We start from the raw sequence: 26,748 nt of genomic DNA on the forward strand, positions 1-26,748 counted from the left end.
GTAGATCCGTGGCTACCCTAGATACTTGCAGGAGTTTCTCGGTCACCAGCTGTCAAAACTGAAATAGTCCTGACAAACTTTGGGTTTTTTAACACTGTGAGTATCATTGTCATTTGGCAATCCATGGTTTTAGAAACAATTGCTTAGCAGAGGTGAAATTCCCATTGAGTGATGAATTCCCCAACAGCACAGTTTTAGAAAGCGACAGAAAGCAAGTTTATTTAACCTGGATCCAGAGAAGGTCTGCTGATTATGGCAGAGGACCTGCATAATTCCATAACAGCATAAAGTGTCTCTGATAACCTGAGTTCGAGCTACCTTTCTCTCATGTTTCTCCAGAAACAAAATTATTCTTGGTAAGGGATATAGGCCATAGAAGAGATTTTGATGTCCACATATTTACTTTAAATTTAAGGAAAGAATGAAAGTATCTCTTCCCTATGTTGTGTGTCTATTGTTTTAAATCTCTTGATCAGCCAATCTTTAGTTAGAAGTTGCAAAAGACTATTTGAAATCTGTGAGATTGTCTTACCTTGGTTGTTTAAAATAGGGCCAGATAGCATTTATAATCCATATGTTTTTGTAATAGTCACTGTATCTCTGAGATGACCCTGTTGTGCAAACAGGAAGGTGCTGTTCAATTACAAGCCAAAGGAGGGGTTCCTTTCCTTTCCCCCGAGCTAGCCTGGTTATTCCTGTGCTCATCTTGGTCTCTCCTATGTGAGTGCCCAATTGAGTTAGGATCAGGGAACTGCTTAAAGATCAGGAAAAGGTAAAGACAGCTGAAGTCTGGTATATTTGAGTGAACTAGCGTGAAAGAGAGGTGAAAAGTCAGTGATCCTAGGCTGTGCTCTCCTTACCTGTCACAAGCACTGTTTGACCTGCTCACATCTCTGTTCCTCCATTTAACCTACCTGTCATGACAGTTACTCTCCACTTGCCAGTATCATGAATAATGTGACTATTACATAGCACCAGGTGTTACGCCTGGTGCCTTCCAAGACAAATACGCAAACAAGTATTTGTTAATAGTTGCTCTGCTCCTTGTTTCCAGAAGGGAAAAGGAGAGAGAAGCAGACTGTCCTTGTGATAACCTCTTGTACTGCAGCAGAATCTGTCAGAAGAGGGCTGCAAACCATTAGGAACCCCAAGGAGAGACTGCAGAGCCCTTCAAAACTGCTGGCATGGCTAGGAAAGGCATCTCATGGAGAGTTCCCTTCTTTGCACTTCAGGAATTGGTAATAACATTAAGTATATTTGAAGTAACACCAACCCTCTTTCCATCATCTTTCCCGTGTAACTGTCTTTGACCTCTCTCTACCACTCTCACAGTATTTCAAAGGGTTCATTGAAATACTTGCTGTGAGGCCTTAATATCCTTATTATTGGAAGACAAAAGCAATCACATAGCTAAAATTATCTGGTTATTCTAGTTTTAGAACTAGAATATTTTGTGTTATAGAAACACAAAAACGTACAGCAAATATTTACATAAAAATTCAGGTAAAATACAGGCTAGAATGCTCCAGAAGGAAATAATTTCTATGAGTGCACCAAGAATAGCATTTAAGAAAAATGCTAGGTTATGAAGTACATCCTTTAAAGGAACCATATTGAAATGGGCCATTGTAATTCCTGTAATTATTTATCTGATTCCACCAATATTAATTGATAGATATTTACTGGTTCATGACTGTTCACTTAAGCTTCATCCTATGTTAAAGATTGATACAATTCAGGTTTTTTTGCCCTAAAAGCTAATGCAAGGCAAGCTGGCAGAAGCAAAGTCTTTCTCCCAAGCCACTATTAGTGGGGCAGATGCAGCCATGGGTGAAAGCCTGATGTAAAATCTGTGTAATAGCTAACTTCCACAAAAACATTCTATCAGCAGTGTCGTTGGACATTAGGAAATTAGGGACAAGCAAGTCATAGATGTTGATGTTAGGAAAAGTGAATTTTGGCACTTAGGAGAAATGTGGATGGATACCCTGGGATGCAAATATAGCGTGTTGTGAATATGCGAAAGTCAGTGTTGTGACCATGCTTTCCAGTAAACTAAGTTTTCTGTGACCCAGGTCACAGTGGTTTGTTTTCGTGTAGTACTGAGGCACCTTAAGGTGTGGTTTACCTAAATGAGTGAATAATCCTGCAGAACATGGGGTATATTTGTAGGCTTTAAATGTAGTGTGAATCTCATATTGAACTGGCCTTGGAAAAAACAAGGATGTCTTCTGGGGAAAGGAGAGGAGACGTTGTGGTTGAGAAGGAAGGCAAAGACAAATTATCTAAAAGAGCAGTTACTCCTCTTCTGTGTAGTAATATCCAGGAAAACAGAGAGCAGGAATGTATGCTACATTGTGCTGTGGAAGCTGCTTGTGTCTAGATGTGTAATGTGACAATATAAGTCAAATATACAGTACCACAGATTACTGGGATAGAAAAGTGTGTGAATGTGAAGAAGATGGGTACATGATCACAATGCAATTCCATGTTTTTATTCACATTTCATACAGTGAAATAAACAGTAGCGTAAATAAAACAATGACATAAGTATTCTCACAGGAGTTGCATATGTGAGCTTTTAGTATTTGACTTTTGGCATGTAAACATGACAATTTCTGTAAGCAGCTAGTGACAATTTCTATGTGTGCTTGTGAGACATGAAGTGTCTATGAAAGAAGTTGAAAAGCGATTGTTGCACAGCTCCTATAAACCCCTAAGTCTTTCCATTAAGTCTCAGTGTCTCAGAAGCCCTTATGTCTACAAAGGCAGGAAATGCAGTGCTTTGGTAGCTAAAGGAAGATTCCATTGTATGTATATGTGCTTGCCTCCACGTGTGTGAGCTCACAGCTGTGTTTTGGAGTCTGTACCACAGACAGGGAAGGTAATATAAAAGGGAATATACAGGTTTGGAAAATATAAACTCAAGACGGTTTTTGTGCTGCTGTTGATTGTTTAGTTCCTTGGGCATTGTGGTTTATCCTGAAAAAATTAGGGTTACACAAGTGTTATGTTTTGGAAACTTTAGTTAGACAAGGTCCTGGTGCAAGACAGTAAAGGTTCCATGTGGGCTGGAGTGTTTTTTATAGATTGCACTTGGCACAAGGAGGAGAAAGAGTTACCGCGGTTGGTAGCAAGGAGACACAGTGTTTCCTTCCCTATGCAAACCAAAGTGGACATATGCCCTCTAATTTCCTACGGCCTATGTCAAGAAGAGTATTTATTGCTAATTTTAAAGCGTACAGAAAGGTAAATGCGTACAGAAAGAACTGGTTTTTTTCCCTTGAGTTTGCATAGGAAAATAATTAAAGGCAAACACTGTATGTTATAAGGAATATATTGGTCTGCATATGGCATTCTTTTGTTGCAGATTACACACTCAGTGGCCTGATCCTGCTATCACTGAAGTGAATGGCACATTTCCTATTGATTTCAGGGAAAGAAAGAGCAGACTACAACCCAACATGAGACAAGTGAAAGCTGCTCCTTTAGTAGAAGCATGCTACTCATTGTATTTTGGCTCCCAAATTACTTTTTCTTAGCATCCTGGGAAGTAGATGGGCACAAATTGTTCGTATTAAAAGTGTAATGACAATTGTTTAAAGATGTAAATGTTGTCTTTAACATTGCTGAACCAAAACCATAAAAGATTCTGCCAGTGCATGAAAGTGAAACTAGCTGAGAACAAAAGTGAAACCAACAGGCAACTCTCCCTTCCTAGGCTGAATGAAATGCAGTAATCCTAAAGTGCTGATGCTTAACAGTAAATTTAAATTTTAAAATTTCCTTTACTTTTATTAGTGTGAAAAAGTGTTGCTAGTGATCTAGACAAAGATTTCCCCTAAGACAGGTGTTTTCTCATGATAGTAGTATCTCTTTAAAAACTCAGAACCAATTAAAAATGCCTTTTTTTTTCTTTATGATATTTAGGGGCATCTGTACATGTTACCCTCTTTTTCTGTCTCATGCGTTTTCCTTTTACATGTGTTGCATCACAGACTTTTAAGTCATGTACCCTTAATATTTTGACAGAAGCATGTGCTAGAGCAGGACAGAATTGATCTTGCTTCACAAAAGGATTGGTGACTGTAATCAGCAAATTTCTAGGGAAAGGGAAAAAAAAGTATCTTTAAAAAAGTATAAAAATGATGGTGGAATGTGTTTAATCAATAAAACACAAAAAATGAGAGGCAGTGTAGTAATGGGGAGAGACAGACATTCAGTTCTTCCTGCCTGCTCTAGTAGGATCAGCAGGAGACAAATGTACAGGAAAGTGGGGAAATACCAAACAAAACAGCAGAGGGTAAAAAAAAAGCACTGGATGCCATGGACAAAAAGAGAGAATGGAGGAAACAAGTGGTTCAGACAAGTTAACTTTGTGCAAAATTCTTCCTTGGTTCACATTTGTCAGAGTCTAGGAAATTGTGTGTAAAAATACACGTGCGGCAACAGTCTGCTGTAGATCTAAGCAGTATGAGGAGGGCAAATACGTGGAAGGAAAAGGGTAAGAGATGACAGATTTTTTTTTAAGGCAGTTTAGTCATGAATACTACACCCTACAGTGCTGAGGCTTTCCTCCATGATTTATATTGGTAATGCTTATTAAATGACAAACTGAAGCAACTTTTTTTTTTTCTTTTTTTTTTTTTTTTTAAATTTAGCACACTGAATTTGTACTCATTATCTTAAACATTTTTCCCTCTCACATTTGTTTGGAAAAGTTTAGAGGGAAGAGGGGTGGGGGGAAGGAATCGTGTATGGACAGTGATTTTAGCTGAGATCTAGCTCGCAGGTGGAGAGAGGAGATAGAAGTCTCAAAACTACAGGCCTATGTAAATTCTGCAGCATCAGAAGTAAGTACAAAATAATACAAATCACAGAAAAATGGGTAACACAAAGATCATATTTTTCTGGTAAGGTATTCAACTTTTAAAGCAGAGGAGGGAAAAGCTGCTGTCAGAAGAAATATCTCAGGACTTTTTCCCTCATGTAAATGGCTTAAAAATTTTTCAATGTATGTAAAATATATTTTTAAAAAATATATAAATCATACCACTTGCAGATTAAATGTTGCTAATGAGATGGAGCATGCAGTGATATAGAGGCCTCTAAGAACTGAAAACCAGGCCTGGGGAATCTGGTGCTTCAATTGACAATGTATGGGACTAATTTCTGACATGTGTACCTGACTTATCAAAACCAATTTTGAGGACTCAGTCTAGAATGTAATAAAAGTTTTTAAAATGCTTTTCAGACCAAAAGATATAAAACTTTTTGAGAGCCAGATAATTTTAATGTGCAAAAATGTGCCTGGATATACAATAATTTTAATCTGTTACCTCTTATGTTACAGAGAGCATGGGACAGCCCCTGTTCTGGGACAGAAGGATGGACGTCCGAGGGACATGGGCATCTCTTCTCAGGTAACCCGCTCTTACTGATGGTTTGGGAGAGAAAAAATAACTTTTCTGTTCAGATTAAATAATACCTGACCTTTTGGCCTTTTAGATTTTTGTGTTTATTGACATTTCAGACAAACATATGTACTTTTGTTGTATTTTGAGAGAGGTGAGGAGGCAAAGTGTTGTGAGGGAGGGAAGTTAATGCCAAGTCCTTCTGATGTCTGATCGGTTGCAGGAGAACAGCAGTGCTGACAGTGGTATACTGGATTTTCCCATTAAAAGATGCAAATGATAGGATATTATAGAAAGATCAGTGTATTTGTGAACTGTGCTGTGTGTTTCAGTTTGCTTCATATTAGAATAGCTAATAAATTGGAAGTAGATGCTACAATTTCTGGTTGGTCAAAGACAGGGCTAGAAAAAATAGTTCTTTCTAATTGTATGTGGTTTTATTGTGTTGACAAATATATTTGATGTGGTAGCAATTACAAGTAGTCTGTTTTGATTAGGTTGAAGGGCCGAGACTTGGTTTTAAAACATGCTGGTTAATTAAGCAAGAGTCAGTAAATGGCATAAAGCTTTAGATAGGATGCTTTTTGAGAAGAATGCAGTTGCTTGAGGTTAAATTAGTCAATAAGTAAAATTTTCTCATCAGGAAGGAGTCTGTATTTCTGAAGTATTTTATACTTTGTGTAAGCTTTTTATACACCAATAGACAGAGGAGCTGTGTTAAAGTGTTGGAGTTGCTATTGTGTTACGGTACGTCACTTGTTCTTTCTGGTTTGAATTGTTGATTCAACTCTGATAATTAAGACAAGAGAGAAATGTAAATTCCATTTACCAAATGGGATGTTTGTAGCATTGAAAAAAAAAGTGAGAGATTTAAAATGATTAGAAGCTTCTGAAATCTATAATATTGTTCTGTAGCCTTTGAAAAGGCAGAAATCTAAATAATTATATTTCTACAAGCAAAATAATATACATTATCTAAAATAAAGTATAAAGTGCTGTTAGAAGAGTTTTGAAATAAATAGTATGTGCAGATAGGTAGTTAGGATTTTTAAGAATTTTTCTTCCCCTATTCTCTCTCCTCAAGGAAAATAGAAGGATTTCTTTCAAATATAAAAGGAATAAATAAATACAATTGGAATAAAACGTTATGCTAGATAGTTGATGAAATATGTTTTCTTGTAAGTATTTTGGTTTTAAATGTCAGTGCTGTGAAATAGTTCAGATCTCAAAGTTTGTGGGGAGGAAATGTTTCAGCATCTTTGTTCATACCTGAGGAATCCATTTTAGAAGTCTATTTTCCCTGTTTGCAAAATACATTTTTATTAGACCTATGTATTTGGGTTAAGACTTACTTAAAATTACTTAATTAGGTTATACTGAAATTCTAAGTGATTTAAAAAGGAGGATTATGGTAATATGACAAAACATAACACTATTTTAATTGAAATTCTTAAATAAAGCCCTTTTAACATGCCAATTTAAAAATCTATAAATTTAGGCTGTTAAAATAGTACAAAATATAAAAAGGCTGAACTAATAATGGAATGTTAAATCCTGTACCAGTGAGCAGGGATTTTGTAGGTACGTCTGGAACATGGCAGGAGGTCATTTACACCTTCAGCTTGGTTTTTAGCATTTTTCTTGTGGTATTGTCCTTCTTCTTACTTTGTTATGTATATGTCAACACTTATAAAATGATTGTGGTTGATTTGTAAAGAAAAAATGTAGAGAAAGAGGTAACAGTATAGGTGCGCTAAGCTAGATGGGGACTGATTGTGTTTTCCCATGAAATTCTGAAAGATATACCAAAATAAAAATCGCTACAGTAAAGAATAAATTCTAAACAATTGTATTCATACTGTTTGAAATAGCGTGGCTGTGAATTGTCTTTAAAAACCTCCTATAAGTGTCCAAAAACAGTGCAACATAAAAAGGTTTTCCAATTGTGTTTTCTCTAGATAAATCTATGGGCTTGTAGGCTGATTTCAGGGGCAGGGTATTAAAAAATGAACTTAAGAAAAAGGAGCTATGTGTGTGCTTTTCAAATAGATAAGTTGTTGGGTTTTTTTTATAAAAAGGAAAAGGTATATGTGTTTCTTTCCTCTGTGTTGTTTATAGCTTGAAATAAATAATAAATTTGTAGTGATTTTTTAAAGACGTATTTGTATGAAAAGTCTGGCAGTCGGTTTGTTTTACTAATAATTTAACATTGGAGAAATAGCAGAATGTTTCTGGATATTTGCATTTGTTTCAGAGGTCGGAGACTAAGCCAGATTTCTGTATAGTCTGTCAGGCAGTCACACGTCTGAGCATGTTACATTCTGTAGCACTTCAAATTGGAGCTATTTGACTTTTATTTGCTGCATGAGGCTTTAATTAAAAAAAAAAAAAAAAGGCAAATAAAATAGAAGAATAGGGGATGAGCTCTGCATGTGTGTGGAGGCTGTTTCGGGGTGCGATGACGAGCTGGGGTGGGGGGGCCGGGTGAGACCCAGAGGGTTTTACTCTGAGGTCCTGCTTTTTGCCCGAACTTGTACTATCTGCCCCTGCCCCGCACTCACTTCATAAATTGATTCTGACTCTCCGGGTTATTTTTTAGTTCCCAGCAGGGTAGTTGCATGCACGTTGTTACTTATATTAAGAGAGGAGCAGAAAAAGTGCTGTACGTGTTAGTCACACAAATACTGAACGCCTGTATGAAGAGTGGATAGGAAGTAGGGCAGAACATGAGTGTGTGACTGATTTTCACATCAGTTTCATTACAGGATAGCCTAGTATTTCCTAGAACTTTGTCCCAAAGTTTTCTGGGGGTTGTAAAGCTATTTTTGAGTTAATTTGCTCATTACAATTTGCCTCCTCAAACATAAAGAAAGAATTTTTTTCAAAGCCTCACCATCTAGAATAAGGTATTTCACCTCCTTTTTACTATCTGGCGGGGAGCGTGCAGTTAATGCCGGTAACAAACTGTGGCTGGGACCAGAAAGCACACTGCGGGAGTACAGAAACCCGCCACAGTCAGCGGCCCGGGGCCCGCCGCTGGGCCGAGCCAGGCCGGGCCGCTCGGAGCGAGCTCCGCCGGCGAGCCGGGGCGGGGTGCCTCTTGCTCGGGGGCCGCGGAGGCGCCGGGCCGGGGTCCCGGGCAGGAGCCGGCGGGCAGCGGCGAGGGGGCGGCGGGCGGGCCGGCGGAGGCGCCTCGGCGCCGCACAGGGTTAACGGCGGCGGGGCCGCGGGGGCCGGCGGGAGTTGTAGGCGCCGCGGCATGACGGGAGCCGCCGCGAGCGGCCGGGATTCGCCGGCAGCGGCCGTGACGGCGGTGGCCCCTGTGCTGTGGCGGGGCCGCAGCTGTCCCGTCGGGCGGGAGCTCCGGCCCGGCCGCTCTCGGCCGCCGCCCGGGGCTGGCCCGTGCCCGGCCGGGTGTCTCGGCGAGCGCCGGCGTTACATCCGCGCCCTGAGCGGCGGCCTCGGGGCGCGGCCCGGCCGGGAGCGCGCCTCGGGCGCCGGCGGCTCAGCGGCGGCTTTGGCCCGGAGCCCGTGGTGCTGGGCTGCCCGGCCAGTCCTGGCCGGCCCCGGTATCGGCGGAGCCGGGGGCTCGCTGCCCGTGGCTCCGCGCCCTAGCTGGGCCATGGGGTATCAGCTCCAGGGCTCGCCCGGAGCCGCGTCCGCCCGAGAGGGATTTGCTTTGGTTAAAGCACACGGGCGGCTCGTCCGCTCTGGCTCTGGGGCTCCTGCCGCCCCGCCGCACCTGTGGCTGCTCGGGGCCCCGGAGAGACACCGGCTCACTGCGTGTGCGGACCTTTGCTTCCGCTTTGCGCTGAGCTCCGCAGCGAGCCCGAGGGCAGACAGGTGCCTTCCTGCGGCCTCCTCCGCTCAGCTTGCGCGGATAGCAAAGGCTGCCACGTGGGAACAGGGGATCGAATGCTTTTATCTGCAAGTTGGGGTTTTTGAAATGTGAAGTGAAAGAATGACGGTGCATGAAGATGCTGAAGTGCGTTGAAGTTATGGGACAATCCCAGGAAGCAAACAGAACTTGGTAGTTTACCTGATAGAGGGGTATTTTCTCTCCGGACAAAGGGGGAAGGGAAGAAAAAAGAGGCAATTAACAGTACGTGTTAATTTGATTATGCTAGTAGTGCGAAGTCAGTTCTTGTTAAACTTTCTGATGTTTTAAAGTAACTTGTTAATTAACTAGAGGTAACTTACTCTATGTATCAAAGGAATGACAAATAATAAATCAGGTGGAAATGAATTTAGTAAGTTTTGTTTGTGTTTTTTTGTTTTCCTCCTTACCTTGTGGAAGCAGATCTTGAAAGACAGTAGTGTCATGCACCTGCAGTCAGCTGAACTTGGGGCTGAGCATGCTTAAACTTCTCTTGAGAATGGAAGGATTATTGTTAGGTTCTTTTTCTTGCTCTTGAGATTCAGAAGAAGAGTATTTGCTAACTAATAAATAAAGTGCAAATAAAACTACACTGTTGAGCTCAAACAACATAAAAAATAAATATGCTACAGTAGGCTTGTTTTCTCTTGCTTGGGTTCTGCAACACATACGTGAGGAACTCTACAAACATTTTTGTGTCAGAAAGCAATGATATCACCTGAAATATATTTCCTAAAGTATACATAGATGGTTCTCAGAAGAAAGAAAATAAAGAAATGAAATATATAGGTTTTTTCAAGGAAAGGTATTGTTTTAGTGGAGGAAAAGGTTGTTTTGCTTATAAAAGAAATTATTGAGTAGCCACAGAAGTAGGATAAGTACCTTCAGTGCCAGTTTTACAATCTCTGGTGGTTTGGACTTGCAGAATGGAGCTGGTGGAGGTGGCTTGAGATACAAAATAAAGCAGAAAAGATAAAGGTAAGGGAAATATGATTAATCTATTGTGATGTGTTGTAAACTTGTTAGTGTATGGCCTACTGTGTTCCCATTCTAACCATGGCTTTTCCAGTTTTGCAATAGAAGGTTTTCCTGGATTCTGTTTCCTTATTTCAGTGGCAATGCATTAGCACTGCAGTTGTGTTTAGCACAATAAATAGAATATAATCCCCTTTCCAAAAATGTATAACCCACCTGTAAATACTGTATTGTATGAGCAGTGGAAGCTACATGTAAAGGGGGTCAAATACTTGAGGGTACCCAAAGGAAAGACAAGATTAGTAATAGAGATGATCTAATCTGGCAGCCATTGTACACTTAGCTGTAGGACAGTTTTTGAAGGGCAAAATAAGATCACAGAGAAATTTAAGGTGGGATGAAATGCAGCATTTTTAGCAAAAGAAGACTGTGCCAGACTTGCTTATTACGTTATGTTTCATTGTGAGGAAACTTTGATACTGTATGATGTGAGGAAATCATGTAAAAGAGAGAAAATTTGGATTAATTGCCTTGTAAGGTGACTTTGGAATGAACTGACAGGTAATAGGTGAAAGAGACTATACTGACGGAAAGAAGGATGGAAACTGGAGCTTTTGAGAACTATTGGAATTCCTTCCTTAGTGACACTAGTAAAAAAGTACAATAATGATAAAATCTAACGCCACAAAAACTGGTGGACTGTATTGATAGGGGAATTGGAATATCCATGTGCTGACAAGATGAATCAAAGCTGAGATTAATAGAATTAGATGAGATTTATGCAAATAGAAACTGAGCACAGTTTATTCTACAGGGGTTCATCACTTCAGTGACAGATCAGTAGTTGGTGTAATAGTCAGCAGCAGAATGATAGCATGTGACATGGCTGAGAAAATAATTTAAAAAAAAAAAAGGTAGTTTCCTAGAAAGTGCTAAGGGATGGATCTCCTGTATGTATAGAAAATATTACTATCAAAGTGTATGGCATTAGCAAGACTTTATGTAGAGCCCAACTATCACCCCCATTCAGATAAATGGGTTCAAACAGATGGGTGGAACAGATGCAGAAAAGGACCACGTGGATGTTAAGAGGAATAGAGAGGCTTAACAGAAAGACACAGAAGTGACAATTACCCTATTATGTAAGGAAGAAAAATAATTATATGAGCTCAAGATTAGAATAAAACAAATGTGTGTAAAAAGGATAGTGGGTAGACTTTGCTGGAAATTGCAGGAAGAGCTCTAACTATCAGACTAACAATATTCTGGAGTGGTTTCAAATGAGAAACAAGTTTAAATTTCTTTTAAAAGGAAGTTTGATATATCCAGGAAAGAGCGTCAGTGTTGGGGTCTGCATAGTAGTGAGGAATTTGAATCCTGGATATTCCCTCCCATAATACTGCATTCTTAGTGTATCAATGGATTCTGAGATGGGTATGTTAATTTACAGTGGGTCTGTTTTGAAATTGCTGCTGGCTTTTGTCATATTAATTTATTTTTATGCCTCTTAATAGCAGCGGAGTAGTTTTGTTCTGTTTGCTCTGAACTGTGTGTTTGGTTTGGACACTATGGCTGAATTCATGCAGTGCTACCTGACTTCTTGTGCCTGGATGGGCTACTTGTAGGAGTCTGAATGGAACAATTTTTAGGTAAGTTTTTAGGCATCTAGGCCAAGACAATGTTGCATTCTAAAATGTATGTATAATCAGCTTCCTTGGGATGTTACCTGAAACCTTGTGTCTTTTTTTTTTTTTTTCTCCTGCCTCTGGTATTGTATAGTTTTTACATACAGCACTTAGTGCAGTACTTTAGAATTAACAGAAGAACCTAAAGATTAAAGAAAACTGCTTTTCAGCAAGGCTGCTTGTCCTCTAGGCAGACAGTTTAGATTTTTACTTGGCATTTTGGCTTTTGGGAAATCTCCACAGGGCAATTATTGGGAGTTAAGCAATCATTGCTCAGTCATCCATTTTAATTTTATTTTTCAGTCCACAGCTGTAGCAGGTTATCCAAAGAGAAATACTATGTTTTAAGGAGGTAACTTCCTGTTCAGTGGTCAATAGAAAACTAAGTGATAAAATCAATCCAATCATCAATTTATGCATTAAGTGCTACCACTGTCACTTTCAGTAGTTGCTGAAGTAAAGGAGTGAATTGATTGAAAGGATTAAACTTCATTCATATGCCTAGAGGTGAACAAGTCATGAAAATGGAAGGCTCATTTAGTATGAGACAGTATAAAAGACTAGGAAAAAGTCTAAAAGAAAAGTGTTATTTCTAAATGGTTTCTTGTACTTTTTTTTCTATAAAGTGGGATTTGAGCTGCAGACACTTATCTTGAAGCTTACAGGGCAGAGGTGTGACCATAGAGTGATGGTGTGAATGTGGAATAAAACGTGCTTGGTTGTTACTTAACCCCAATTCCTGAAAGATATTTTCCTCTTCCATCATGAGCCTGATTCTTTAAAGGAAATAATTCCTTCATAGCAGGTTATTTCTCTTGTTCTTTTCTTAACTTTTTTGAATTAGAAGGAAGTCGTGGACTTCCCACTGAAATGGTAGGAACACTGTGTTAGGCCTTCAGCAAAGAAAAATTTTCTGACCTGATTTGCCCCTGTCATCCTACAAGGCTTTCTGCCATTAAAATAGTCACTTCCACTGGTGTCACTTGTTTCTAGTCCCCTTGTGTTGTGTATGCCTCTTGAAAAAGCACTGACTGGGGGAGCAAAGTCATGGAAGTGAGCAGCATTCATGTGATAAGGCTGATAATGACATTTGTGTGACTCAATAACAAAAGCAAAGCAGCCCATATTTTAGTATTAAACAAATACAAGGTCTTACTGCTGTCACTAAGAGCAGGCCAGATTCATTCTTTGGCTGTTTTTATGTAACCATGTCAGGGAAGGTGGGGGAATACATTTATATATGTCTGTATGTATATATACATGCATATATACACACATGTATATATAAATGTATTCCTGCTTTGCTGCAGACGCTGGCTGATGAGTACAAGTAACAGAGAATCAGAAATACTGGGAACCTACACACTGAACAAATCAGAGTATGGCAGGGCTTGGTTTGTTAGCTGTAGACTCAAAGGGAGGATTCACTGCAGCCTGTGGCAGCATTTTTTGGGTTGTTTTTTTTTTTAAATTGCTCATTGTTTGATTTTAATTATTGTTTGTAGGAATACTTTGGAGCCAGGCCATTGCTGCTGTGAATCTTGGGATTTCCACTGAAGTCTCCAGAGGGGGATAGCATTTTGCACTCCTTGAACAGATGGCCTTCTGGGTGGAAACATTATGGTGTCTTTGGTCCTACATTGTTTTTAAACAATGGTGGTTTTGAAGTGCCAATTTCAATGGTTAAAACTGCAATGGTAAAAGCCTTTAGGAAGCCAAATATTATAAAGAAATACGGATAATTTGATGAAAAATAAACAGATGCATAATTGGGATTTAAAGATAGATAGAAATCTGAGATACGTTTCTTGCTTGCAACTTCTGTCCCTGGTAGAGTGCTAGTTGAACTTTCTGCCCTCACACTTCCTCTAGGAATGGTACATTGTGTTTAACAGACTCTCAAAGTGGAATTCGTGTTTGTGAAGTAGTGGGAGTAGCCAAGACAAAGTCTCCTACAAGTATTGGGTTTTGGCAGGGGCACTCGAACTGTCTGGCATGTGGATCTTTAAGGAGACACTTGAGGGCTACAGATTTTTAAAAAAGGATGAGAAGACAGAGATTTATTACCAAATGTATTCCATCATGTGGTCTGAAAGTGAATGTATCATGCGAGATGACACTGAGTGTTGGCAGTGGTGTGAGTGCCATGCATTCCTGAACTTTGTTCATTTTATGTGGACAAGTATCTGTATCACTTATCTACAGTTACAAAACTAGGTAAAAGAGATATCAAGGATTGGACAATGAACACGCAGCATTTCATTTTTACAGATGATATTTTCAGCTCAAAATCAATATATTTCAATGGGTTGTGGGATTGAAAAAGGGTAATCTGTTGCCATGGTCATATATATGCACTTGGATTTGCAGCATGCACAACTATTAGAATTTTTTTTAGTGGTACTTGATTTCCAGTGTTGCTGGTGATTATAAAACCCAACTCCCACTTTATATACATGTCCTACTAAGCCTTTCCTTGGTTTGCATAATAAGAGAATCTGGATCTCCCCACTGCAGCCACTTCTGAGAGCTCTAAACAGGGAATGGCAACAAAAAGGGGAATTTTGAGTTTTAACAGGAGATGTACTTGTCAATCCATAGTAGGCAAAAGTGAAAAATCTCATGTATCAAGTACTAGAAGTTTGTAGTACCACTTGTATTGTTTCCTGTTTGTAAGGGAAACTGAACAGACCTTCTCATGAAGAACAGCATGGCAGGTTGAATTTGTAGACTGTAGACTCAATTAGTTAATGTGCTAGCTGCTGTTTGGCATTAGGTTCTGTTTGTCTTCCATTGCTACATTTGCCTGGAGTGTTTTGTTGTTGAGAAATTTGGTACTTTATTCCCTGAAGCAGGCCACGTTGCTGATGCCCAAGGTTTATTTGAGAAGCAAGGAGTGTATAGCTTTTACACAGTGTGGCAACCTAAAATGCCTGACTAACTCAGTTTTGATGCTAAGACTTGTGTTTTGCAACTGCCTTGTGTTTGCAAGTTTCTGGCCTTCTTATAGAAACTACACCCAAAAGTGTGCAATTGCAGGTGAGTGACACATCAATCAAAATTTGTGCTTAGTTGGTTATTTATTATGGCACTCAGTGTTACCAATTCCATCCCTTTCTCTAAACCTGCTGTTCTCTGGCTCCCTTGTTTCCTGCAAGCCCTGCAGAGCAGGGCCAATCAGCTCAAGGTGCCTTATGTTAGGACCACAGGAGTCCTGTACTGAAGGAGCTGACAGTGAGAGCCAGCTGGCAAAGCCCAAGTCTGAACCATGGATCCCCCAGCACCTGCTTCATGTGTAGCATGCCAGGAGGGAGGAGGGTTACATAAACACCTGCTTCTAGAGTTGCCCAAATGCACCACTTCAACATATGCTGGAGATGTATGCACAGCTCGGGACTGAGAATGTCTGCCCCAACCCCTCCAGTCCCACTGGATTTCCCTCCCATCATTACAGCTGAAAGAAAAAACAGTTTCTGAGAATAAATTCTTTACTGAGGGTGGTGAGGCACTGGAATAGATTGCCCAGAGAAGTTGTGGATGCTCCATCCCTGTGAATGTCCAAGATCATCTTCAGTAGGGCTCTAAGAACCCTGGCCTTGTGAAAGGCATCCTTGTCCATGGCAAGAGAGTTGAAAGCAGATGATCTTTAAGATCCTTTCCAACCCAGGCCATTCTGTGATACGATGATTCTGTGATTCTCTGTGCTGTGCAACAGCTTCAACTAAAATCACCTCACCCCACACACCTGTGCCATGCTGTTAAAGCACTTTTCTGCCCTTTTGGGCAGAGGAGAGAAACCTGAATTCCTGAGTGAGTGCTAATTCCTGAGTATAGACTTGGAGGGGTACCATGACCCCTGCAAGGAGATAGAGTAGGTGCCTAAGGAAAGGCTGAGGATCTGGAGTTCCACAGATATCCAAGGTATCTTGCCTCACCCCATCATTACGATGAACTCAGCAGTTGATAAGGTATATTGAGAGATTTGTTGGTGTGTCTGAATGGTTCTTGTAGAGATCTTAACAGAATGGACAATGAAGATTACTTTCTTAGGTATTCTAATTTTTGCCTTCAGTGTGCACTGGGGCAGGGTGTCTTAATTTGGGGCTGTGGATTTAGGCAAAGACACACTGCAGTGCTCAGCACCGCAGCAGCCAGGCCCTTTATTGAATCTGGCCTCACTGCAATAAGTGTGAGTAATGGTAAGAGAGGCAGGAGAGCAGAATGACTGTACAGGGGGGAGAGCTGCTCTTGAGTTGCTAGAGTGAAAAACATGTTTGTAAAGGGATAAAATTAGTGCTGGGTACAAGAATGCCATTTAATGAAACAAATGACTACAGTGCTCAGTGGCAGGAAAAAACGTGACACATCACAGATAACCAGCAGTCCCCCTTCCCTGTCCAGGATTGCTGCAAAGTGGAGGGCATTTCTGGCAGCACTCAGGCTGGGATGAGAAGTGGATCCCAGTGCTGAGGCTTCACCCTGAGCCACAGGTCCACTGTGGAGACAGTGAGTGACTGTCTTGGGTTCTGACCTGTGGGCTTGTAGTGAGAAGTGTTTTCCTCAGGTATCGAGAGAGCAGGGCAGGAGGGAGACATAGGAATGTAGTCTCACTGAGGTGTGTATTGCTTGTGAAGTATTTGTGGCAGCAATGCTATAGAAAAATTTCATAGTAAAAATTGAATATTTCTTCTTATTGGGCACTCTTTTATCCCCTGTTTATTGTGTTTTATTGCTCCTGTGCTATATTTTTGTTTTCTTTGTTTCCTTTTGATGTCGTCTGTGTAGTTCTACATCCTTATTTTTTGTTCCTTATTGTTGCATTTTTTAGTCATGCATCTCACTACTCCTTTAGCTTTCCTAAGGACTTCTCTCTTGTCTCTGTTGTGATCTGCTGTACAGCTTGGCCACGATCCATATGATGGAGCAATGTAGCCAAGCTGTGGGTTGACCGAGGCTTGCATCACCGCCCTGACCCAGATTGCATCTGCAGTCATCTGGAACTGACTACACGCCTGAACTGATAAAAGAGGCTGTGGAAATATGGATCTCTGGAGCCTTGGCAAGGTATCCTCTTATGTGTATGCATGTTGATGTGTGAATACACTCAAAATGCCTGTCTGCTCCATCAGCTCAGCCGACTGGCTGCTCCTTTGGGATTTGCTGCATTTTACGGCAAATGGGAACAGACCTGCAAAGCTCATGGGAATACTGGGATTAACCCTGGAAAGGGGAATAGGCCTGTTCCTCAGGAATGTGTGATGCCCATAAGCAAGAGATGTAAACCCCCTCATTTGACCTTTGTATAATTCTTTCCCTTCCAGTGAGTCCCTTTCCCTGCCTGTGACTCATCTTCTTCTAAATGTAGACTGTAAGCCTCTCAGAGGACTGCTTTTCTCTTCAAGCAGGGTAGCATAAAAAATAGCAACACTTTTGAATAACCAGTATGACTTTTTTAATACAGAAATCAGGAGGATTGCCTTGCTGTGTCTATGCTTCTCTGTGAAGGGTTTTATCAGTCCCTCTGAGAGAACAGCGGGGCAGGTTCTGTCCTGACCTGCAACAAGGAGATGTCCAGACAAGAGGTCTCAGGAGCAGCACAACTGCAGTGCAGTGGGCAGGAGATGTTATAATAAAAGATGGGTAGACTCTGACAGAGACCAACAAATCTTTCGTAGCACCCACGTACTTCCTTCCCTATTTCTGACCCCTTTGTAATTGGCAGCATCCCCTTGGTAACTGCAGTGCAGCTTACATGAACATCCAGTAGGAAGTTGCTTGCTCTCTTGAGCAGGTTGCCCAATACTCATCTCCTTTCTTCCAGCCTCTACATGCACTGTCCAGCTGCCCAGTCCACTTCTGTTCTCAACACTTGGTGACTCTAGTGACCACTGTTACCTTCCATCCTTTGCTTCAGCTCTTACATTGTCTTTGACTTGTAGTAGATCTCTTTACCACCTTTTCTTTTTCCAGATGCTTGTGCCATATCCACCTGTCGTCTGGAAGACACTAGAGTGAGGATCAGCAGCGTGTCATTTATTCTGCAAAAACTGAACGGATGAGAACTGTCTTGATAGCCAATCGAAGAAAATAGTGTGATAGGGCTACAGCAGGCACATGTTCTATCTAACAACATATGTACTGTGATCCCAAAAAGGAGTGGCGCTCAACCTCCCTCTGATGACCTCAGTTCTTTTCTTTTGCTGTAACAATATAGTTTCTTTCCAACACACAAGTGTTTATGCAGAAATACCAAGATTCTGTATGCAGATTAAAATAGTTTTACAAATTAAGGAAAGGCTGGTATGGAACAAGAGGAAAATTATCCCAGCCTTTTGCACTTTTTTGTAATCAAAGTCCTCTCTTTAGAGGGTGTTATGTCAACTACACACTTGTGTGAATATACTCAAAATATCTGCATAGGTGAGGCCTATGAGGATTTTCCTCATGTAATGACTGCAGGAGCTAGCCCTAGCATATTACACTACTCTAAAAGTGGTCTCCAGTAGGGAATAGATGGGATCTCTTGGGAAAAATGCAGGAAGAAAACTTGGAGAGAGTTGGATCATCTGCAGTGTAACCTCTCATGAGTGACTGACAAAAAGAAAAAAAAACCAACAAAAGAAAAAAAAAAAGAAAAGAAAAAAAGAAAAAGAAAAGGAAAAAATAAAAAAAAGAAAAGTGAACTAAGGTGAATTAGGAAGGATTTTTCCTGTTGTGCAATAGGACAAAATCCCATGACATGTTCCCTCCTATTGGATCTGATACCACTATTTATGATAAAGATTCATTTCTAAAAGTCAACTGTAAAGCTATAGGTCAGACAATAAGACAGTGACTTGACTAATTTTTCATTGCAAAGTGTATGATAGTTTCATGCCTTTAATTAACATCAGTGCAGACAGTGTGTTGTTGAATCTAATTAAATTTGAATTCCACTATGAATTTGTTTTCCACAAATAGATTATGAGCAGAAGCCTTTGATTTCTATTAATTATGTATTTTTGAATGAAAAGCTATTTTGTGTCTATATATATTTAATAACAGGAAATGTAGCAAACATTTATTTTTATTAAACTAATAAAAGAGATTAACCTATCACAGCAAATTTTTGTTTAATTTCTTTGGTCTTGTTCCCCTTAGCATAGATGAAAGGTCGTAAAATGCAACCTCAGGTATCTCAGGATGCAGTCCTTTGCATCAGGTGGTTGATGCCATACAAGTGCATCTTGTTTCTAAATGAGGGCTTTGAAGTGGCAGTAGTGCTTGTAACTGCATTCACATGGCACCGCAGTCAGGTTGTGGCCTCCTCAAGGTGCAACACGCAGGGTACTGCTTACCTGTTACAATTAAGGTGGCACCTTACATGAGCTCTTTCCAAACTCTGAAGCTGGCAAAGGTGAGGAAATGTGGAATGGGATGAGGAAAGAGAAACTGCAGAGCAGTTGAAAATCCATTGAGTTTACAGTGGGTGGTCTGCCAGAGTGGATCTGTGAAGGGAAGCCAGGCCTGAGGCGAGCCAGGATTTGGGATTTTGGGCTCCTGGAGGCTGCCCCTGCCATCGATACGGCGTGTGGCAAGTAACACAAAGGAGAGGATGAGGGGAAGGTGGCTGCAAGCCTGGCAGCTAGTACAGCTGGGAGATCTTCAGCAGTAGTGACTGGATTTGGGTATGCTTTTTGCCTATTTGCCAGTCCAGGAGAGAAAGGAAAGGCAGCATCAAGACTACCCCCTGTGCTGTTTGTTGTTAATTACTCAGATGTGGATCTCCAAAAAACCTGATCTAGAAAAGGTTTCTTACTGCTTGAACTAAGGTCATTGTCAAATAAGTGGTATAAAATGTTTTTGTCCTAGAAAAAAAGTGTTGGCACTGAACATGGCAAGAGGCTCCCTTTAAAAACAGCAGTCCCCTATACCTCAACTGGTCTTCTCTGACATTTTAATTGACCCACACCTTACACCAAATTGCCACTGATTTTCCATGTTCCTCAGCCTCTCCTGCCGTTTCAGCCTTTTGAGGCAATATACCTCAGGGCCTCAGCCTCCCAGAGCCCGCACCGTACGGCCTCCTCTCCGCCCCAGGCTCCCTCCTGGGAGGGAGGCAGGGAAAAACCCCTAAGTGAGGTACGGGTGGCATGGCCCTAACAAATGCCTGGAGATGGGACAGAAGGCAGTGGAGCTTCGTGCCCTTCAGCACGATGGGGCACGGACGGGGTGTGCGTGTCGTTTCAGAGGGCTCTCCTACACTCCTCCCAAGTCCAGGCATCCCTAACCCATCGTGTGCGCGGCTGTGGGGGAAAGGTTGTGTCAAACGGGCGGGTGAAGGGCGACGGGGAAGGGTAAGTCCAGGCATGGCACAACAAGTGGTCAGCTCAGGGGAAATCTCTCAGGAAGCCTCCGTGGACCCTGGATCTTGTCGGGGAAGACAGATCGAGGCCGGTCGGACGGGACAGCGCTGCCAGCCCCGCGGCGCGTAGGGTGCAGTGGCAGCTGGGCTTTCCCCGAGATGGACTTTCCCCGGTGCGGGCTCCCTGTGCCCAGGGCTCCCTGCGGGCCCGTGCCGTGCCATGCCGCGGCGATCGCGGCGCGGCTCCGGGGGCGAGCGCAGTGCGGGGCTGGGGGAGGGGAGCCGAGGGACATATTCGAGTGCGAGGCGGAGCCTGAGCATTTTATGAATGGGCTCATATGACGTCAGCGAGGGCGGGAGCAGGGGGCCCGTTTTCCACCAGTCCTGCGAGGTTCCTGGGCACTGGGACCAATCGAAGCGCGGAGGCCGGGTGACGGCCATGCTCGCTGGCCAATGGCGGCAAGAGAGCGGTGCCGACCACGTGGGGCGCAGGCCGCAAGTAGTACGGGGGCGTGTGGCCGCTCGCTGCCGGCCCCCCCCTTCCCGGCGCGGCGGGGCCGGGCGGCCCCAGGGCGGGCGGGCCCGGCCGCGTTGCCGGGTTACCCCGTGGCTGAGAGGCCCTTCCGCCAATCGCGGCCGGGCGGGGGCGGGCGCCGTGACGGCTGCGGGGCGGCGGTGGCCGGGAGGGCTCAGTCCGGCCGCGGCAGCCTCCGCAGCATGGTGGCTCCCGCCGCGCTCCCGGCCGCCGGCCTCTTCTACTGGGTGGGCGCGCTGGGCGCTCTGTACGCGGCAGCGCTGGCCTCGTACCGCCTGCTGACCGGACTCCGCGTCTGGGTGCTGGGGAGCGGCGCGGCCGCCGTGGGGCCGGCGCTGGGCGCCTGGGCAGGTGAGTGCGCGTCCCGGCCGCCCCCGCCGCGGCTCTTTCCCCGGTGCCCCCCGGGCCGGGGCAGGAATGTCGCGGGGCAGCGGCCTCGGCCCGGCGGGGAGGGGCACGCGGGCGGCGGGGTCCGGCCCTCGGGGGGGCCGGGGCACACTCTGGCGTAGTGCCCGTGGGGCGACGGCCAGGTTCTGGGGCGGGCCGGTCTGGGGCAGCGGCTGAGGGGCCGGCGGGTTCAGGTACTCTGCCGAGTGGGCCCCCGCCGAGCCGGGAGCCGCTCTCAGGCTCCGCACGAAACGCGCAGGGCGGGAGCGCGCCGGTCGGGTCGGTCCTGAGAGAAGCGCCGATCACTGGGACTTGTGGGCGGGCGCCGGGCGGGCACGGCGTGTTTAGCTGGCTGTCTCCGCGCCGCCGGGCGCGCAGCGCGGCTCCGGGGCCGCTCCGCAGTCCCCAGCGCGGCCGGTCGGTGCGCGCCGCCCCCTCCGCGCCGGCCCAGCGCCTCATCGCTGACGTCAGGCCCGCCCCGGCCCCGCCGCCCCCGGAGGAGCGCCGCTCCCGGCGCAGCGGGAGCCGGGATCGCCGCCCGGCGCCGCGAGCGGCCGCGCTGTCCGCGGGCCGGCGGCCGCAGGTGCCCCGGGGAAGAGCTGTGCCGGAGGGCGAGGGAACAGCCCTGCCGGGAGCGGCGGGCGGGCAGCGGAGCGGGTCCAAACTTGTGCCGACGCCGCCTGCTGCTGCGGGTCGGCGCCTCCTGGGTCCTGGGCCGCGCTCGGGACGGGGCTGAAGCACGAATGGCCCTCGCTGTGGAAGGGGTGACGGTAGCGGTGGCCGGGAGGGGGTGGCGGCAGCAGTTCGCTGGCGTCCCCGGAATACAGGAGCGTTGTGGAAGTACAGCAGAGGCTGTTACCAGGGCATTTTCTGTGCTACGCTGCTCTAACTTTTGTCAGTACTTCGATTCCTGGCCGTAGGAGCCACGCTGGGGAAAGACAATTTCTTCCGAGTCTGCCACTGCCGCCTTTCAGTATTGATGAGGCGATAGAAGCGGCTTCTCTGCTGGTGTAACAAGGGAATTTTCAAATCCATTCTTGGAAAAGTCATTGGAAAGGGCAAATCCTATGCTTGATTGGGAGTTTATAAGGAGGGGCACGAAAATAATTGTAGCATGTAAGAGGTGTGAGTTTAAGATGAGATGACAGTTTAAAAGGCTGCAAAAGGTACTTCCATCCCTCAAGGGGACTAGGAGGACATCGACTGCTCAGCTGCTGCAGCTGCTTCCAGGTATCTGATCTCTAAGCAGAGCAGCCCTGCAACAAGCTGGTTGATTGCTGGGCTTATGGCTGTGCTCCCCCATAACCTCTGCTGCAGCCAACACAGAACTTGTCTGTGAACGTATGGCCGGGTAGTTGAGTGGCTGTGTGAGACACCAGTAAACCACCACTGCTGCTGGCAGCATACATAATGCCAGAGCATGGCATGAGTCCTGTGTGCACAGGCTTGAAGTACAGCAGCCATGCCTTGGATAAGTTACAGCTTTACATACAAATGACAAAGGCCCAGGTCTTCCTTTCAGCTGGAGAAATGTTATACCTGTTAAAGATTTGGCTGGCACAGGACACCCAAACCTTCTCTGACTTTCTAATATTCGTTTTGAATATATTACTGCATTATCAGTTGCCTGCTGACTTGTGGTGCATCACAGAGATCTTGGTGGCCACTTGAGTTTGTTTTGCATTGTTTCAAACGTGGAAGTTTGCAGTGCTTGAGCCAGATGCCAGCTTATCAGTTGGAACCACAAACTGTAAATAGCAGATCTTCTCACAGTCACAGCCTCAAACATTCAGAGAACTGCAGTGCAAGTGTTCTCTGTCTCTGTTTTGTACAAGTGCAAGCAGCAGTGGGCCACTGTATGTGGCCAGTGGCTGCTCACAGAAATTGTTCTTTCTCTGCCAAGATTGTGATCTTCAAGGCAGGGAGGAAGAGGAGCACTGGCAGCACAACTAAATTCCATGTTTATTGCTCTGCTTTAAAGTGGCAGCACTGCTCCGGTGTCAAGGAGAATGGAGAAATAGGGTGATGATGCCTGCTGTCTCTGTGGGAAGTGGCCATCATGAGTTAGCTGCTGTGTGTCCTCTGTGTGCAACTGATGCAGGTGAGACGCTGCTTTATTGGGACAGCTGCTGTCGTCTCCACCTGAAATGAGGAAAGGTTGTCTAAGACTGAATAAGTACTGGGGTGGTTTGCCCTGAAGTATGTTGTGGCTGGTTAGGCTCTCTGTTTTCTCTCATGGAAATGAGGATGGAGGCACAGCTGCAGACATCTTGGGTCACCTTGAGAATTAGCCAATTACTAAGTCATTCTCTAGGAAGAAGTGCATTTCCTTTTTTTCCCCCTGATATTTTAAAAAACAGTGGTTTTGATGCTAATTGGCTGCTGTAGTTACTGTGTCAATGTATTCTTTCTAGTGCGCAACTGGAGAGCAGCTTTATAAAAACTCTAAAATACCAGTCATTTTGGGAGGACATCCTACTGCCCTTGAACTCTTCTGCATGTCCAAATTTGGGTTGCAAACTCTTCTGCATGTCCAAAATTGGACTGCTTCTGTCTATGCTTGATCTAATTCACTGATACTTAGAAGCAGGGGATGATAGGAGGAGGCACAACTATGTGAACTGGTAATGTACTCTGGGAAAATTAGGTTTGTACTACTTGAAATAGCATCTCTTTTGACAAAAGGCTAGTTTTTCTACGTTCACAATTTTGTGTAAAAGTCTGTATGCAGCTTTTCTGGTTTTCTCTCCATATACCTTGCATCTGGTTTAGTTTTTGGCTACTGTACAATACAGTACAGTATGGAAGTTGGGTGGATGTGTGAATGTGAGATTTCTGGGTGCAGCTAGAGAGACTATACAGTGAAAGCCCCCGAGTTGAATGTTCTATCTTTAATGTGCCTTGTAAGTTGGTAAAAGAAGATAAGAATATCAGTTCCTGTGTTTGAGAAACAAGGTAGCTAAATAAACCACAGACTCAACAGGAGCAGAGTGCCAAGGAGTCATTCCAAATTCGCCAACGATACAGCAATGATGTGACTGTTCCCCTGACTTCCTCTAAGCAGACAGATCAGTTAGTAGTGCTGATTGTTGTGATCCATAGTGGTATTTCCTTAGGTTGGATGAGAGTTCTATTCTTCTCCCATCAATGGTAGTGGCAGGCAGCCACCTTGCTTCTCTGCCATTGAAAATTGGGTGTATTCTGGAGTACAGAGTGTCTGGAGCAGGGAACTGTCTGCTGCTGTTATAGCTCCCATTTGGAGAGTTGCCGTGTCTCCTATTTTAGGAGACCGCCTCTTTTTCAGGAAAACATGAAATTGTTTTTCTGCTCCTTCTCTTCAGTAACTTGGCAAAATGAATTCAAAATCCTATGATGATTTAGACTTGGAGGGACCTCAGGAGGTTTGTAGTCCCAACCTCCTGTTTGGAGCAGGGTCAGCTGTGTGATCAGACAAATTCAGTATATGCAAATAATCAACTTTGTATATTCAAAACACCCTGTCAGTGCAAGTTGGATTGACTTGGTGCTCTAAAGCATCTGAGGTCTTGGTTGTGTCAGCACATGGTTGTGTGAATACTTAAACTTTTTTGTTTCTTTTTTCCCTGTCTTAACATTGCAAATATTTTGATGATAAATGTCGGTTTCCCCCCCAGTTTTCTGCAGTTCAGTGTGTTGACTGGAAACAAAGTTTATTTTGATTGTGTGATTGGCATATGGCACTTGAAGAAAAGTCCTGCTTTCTTTCAAGCCTCACGGTGGCTTAGAAAAGCATCTACTTTTTCCCCCAGTGCCTTTGATAGAGTGATAGTTGAATAATTGTATGTTTAGTGGGTACAAGATGTCTGATAGTGGTGATGCTTTCTCATGTGGTGAATACAGCTGTACAGTTGTGTTTGGGCCAGCAAATATTTGTGAAGATGAGCTTGTCTTAATTAAGCTTCTTAATTTTGGAGTTTATTCACTATCATGCAAAATTGACTAAATGTGGGCAATTTGCTCTAGGTTTCTTAAAAAAGAATTTGGGAGGTCGTTAATCAGGATGGTGCTCTCCACCGCCTCTGACTTTCTGCAATTTGATTTTAGACAAAATCCCCTTATTCCATCTTAAACCATTCTTTTCCTGTGTAAATATTTAACAAAAACTTACTTGAGTAGCAGCAAAGCTGGGTGACCCTCTCTGTCATCTTGTCGGCTTCTTTTACTTAACAAGGGCTATGCCTAGTCCAGCATCTAAACATAGAAACTTGTGCACCGGGGCCACTGAGGGAGGCATGAAAAATGTATGTAACTGGGTACATGAGCAGTGGAGTAGATACTTGTGTCTGTACAGCCAGATCTTTTAAAAACTAAGAACACAGGAAGAATTCCCAAAATCTAGTACATTGATATAATAACAAGCTCCATAAACCAGACCTTATCAATAATATTATTAAATGAATAAGGTGTGATGCTTTATGTCATGAGAAAGAAGTCTGAGGACTAGCTGGACTTAGTACTTATAAATGGTTTGAGTTGGACTGAAAGGTAGTGCTTTCTGTGGTCCCTAGAAATGGTGTCTTATGAAACACCCTGATTCTTATGAAGTTCTTGAGGTATCCTTAATGAAGTAAGTCAGATGGTAAAAGGTTTTGGTTAAAAGTTAATAACTCCATACAGAGGATGCTCACTTCACTGCTGATCTGTGCTAACTTGTCGATGACTTTGAGCAGCTTTCACAGTCAGTGTCGTTTTTCAAACTCCTTAGCATCTAGTGAAATAGTTGTTACCTTAAAGCTTTGTAGTTTCTGCAAGCAAGTTTCAGTCCTGACTGCACAAACAAGTGCAGTCTTGCTTTGCAGGTGTTTCACAATAAAGTAACCATGTCACAAATCACTGTTGCAATTTTAAACAGCTACCCTGGAGCAATGTGTGATGAGGGTGTAGTTAATAGGGAGATGGAGGGGAAGGGAGTTTCAACCTCTGAATGTTGCTCTCCCTCCAGAGTGTGAGAGGAGAGACTCTGCCTAGCTCCCCATCTTCCCTGGGTATGAATGCTTGGCTGGTGTGTGCAGAGCTTTTGGGGTGAGCTTTTGGTTATTTCTCATTCTTTAGCTGAATCACTTACTCAGGGATTTGTCATCTTCAGCACTTCAGATCCATGGTGAAGGTTTTCTGGCCTTGTTCTCAATGCTGGATGCTACCCTTGTATGAAATAAAGCATGGCACTTGTTAACCTGAAAAGTAATGCTAAGAATATGTGAGAATATTGTAAACTAACTTGTGATTGTGACAGCTCAAGTGAAATGTGCAGACCGAACTCAGAGCATGTTTTGTTTTCTTGTATGGCTATTGCAAACTGCTTCTGAAGGATTACCGCACTGAAGAGTGGCTCAGAGAACAGTCTGGTACAAGTGTCCTAATCCAGTCTGTATTTCCCAGGAGTACTGTGCTCCAGCATGTATGGCTTTTTTTTTTTTTTTCCTATTTGCCATGTAATGTTTCCAAGTATCCATCCTAAATGTTCTCTAGTAAAAATTCAGCTGTCTGCCTTC

At 43.6% G+C, this 26,748-nt stretch overlaps 1 protein-coding gene and 1 long non-coding RNA gene across 2 annotated transcripts in view; both read left to right on the top strand.

The window, feature by feature from the left end:
• LOC136362489 (uncharacterized) overlaps window positions 1-18,599 on the top strand; it is a 56,596-nt gene extending 37,997 nt beyond the window's left edge. The window contains exons 3-5 of the long non-coding RNA XR_010743807.1: window positions 5,354-5,423; window positions 16,851-17,015; window positions 17,922-18,599. This is a non-coding gene — a long non-coding RNA (uncharacterized lncRNA). The remainder of the gene's footprint in view (window positions 1-5,353; window positions 5,424-16,850; window positions 17,016-17,921) is intronic.
• A 2,149-nt stretch (window positions 18,600-20,748) lies between these two features.
• HSD17B12 (hydroxysteroid 17-beta dehydrogenase 12) overlaps window positions 20,749-26,748 on the top strand; it is an 82,041-nt gene continuing 76,041 nt past the window's right edge. Inside the window, exon 1 of the mRNA XM_066321054.1 lies at window positions 20,749-21,181. Within this exon, the coding sequence (XP_066177151.1) occupies window positions 20,749-21,181 (433 nt within the window). The remainder of the gene's footprint in view (window positions 21,182-26,748) is intronic.

This window comes from Sylvia atricapilla, chromosome 6, assembly GCF_009819655.1.
Source record: "Sylvia atricapilla isolate bSylAtr1 chromosome 6, bSylAtr1.pri, whole genome shotgun sequence".
NCBI classification, from domain to species: Eukaryota; Metazoa; Chordata; class Aves; order Passeriformes; family Sylviidae; genus Sylvia; species Sylvia atricapilla.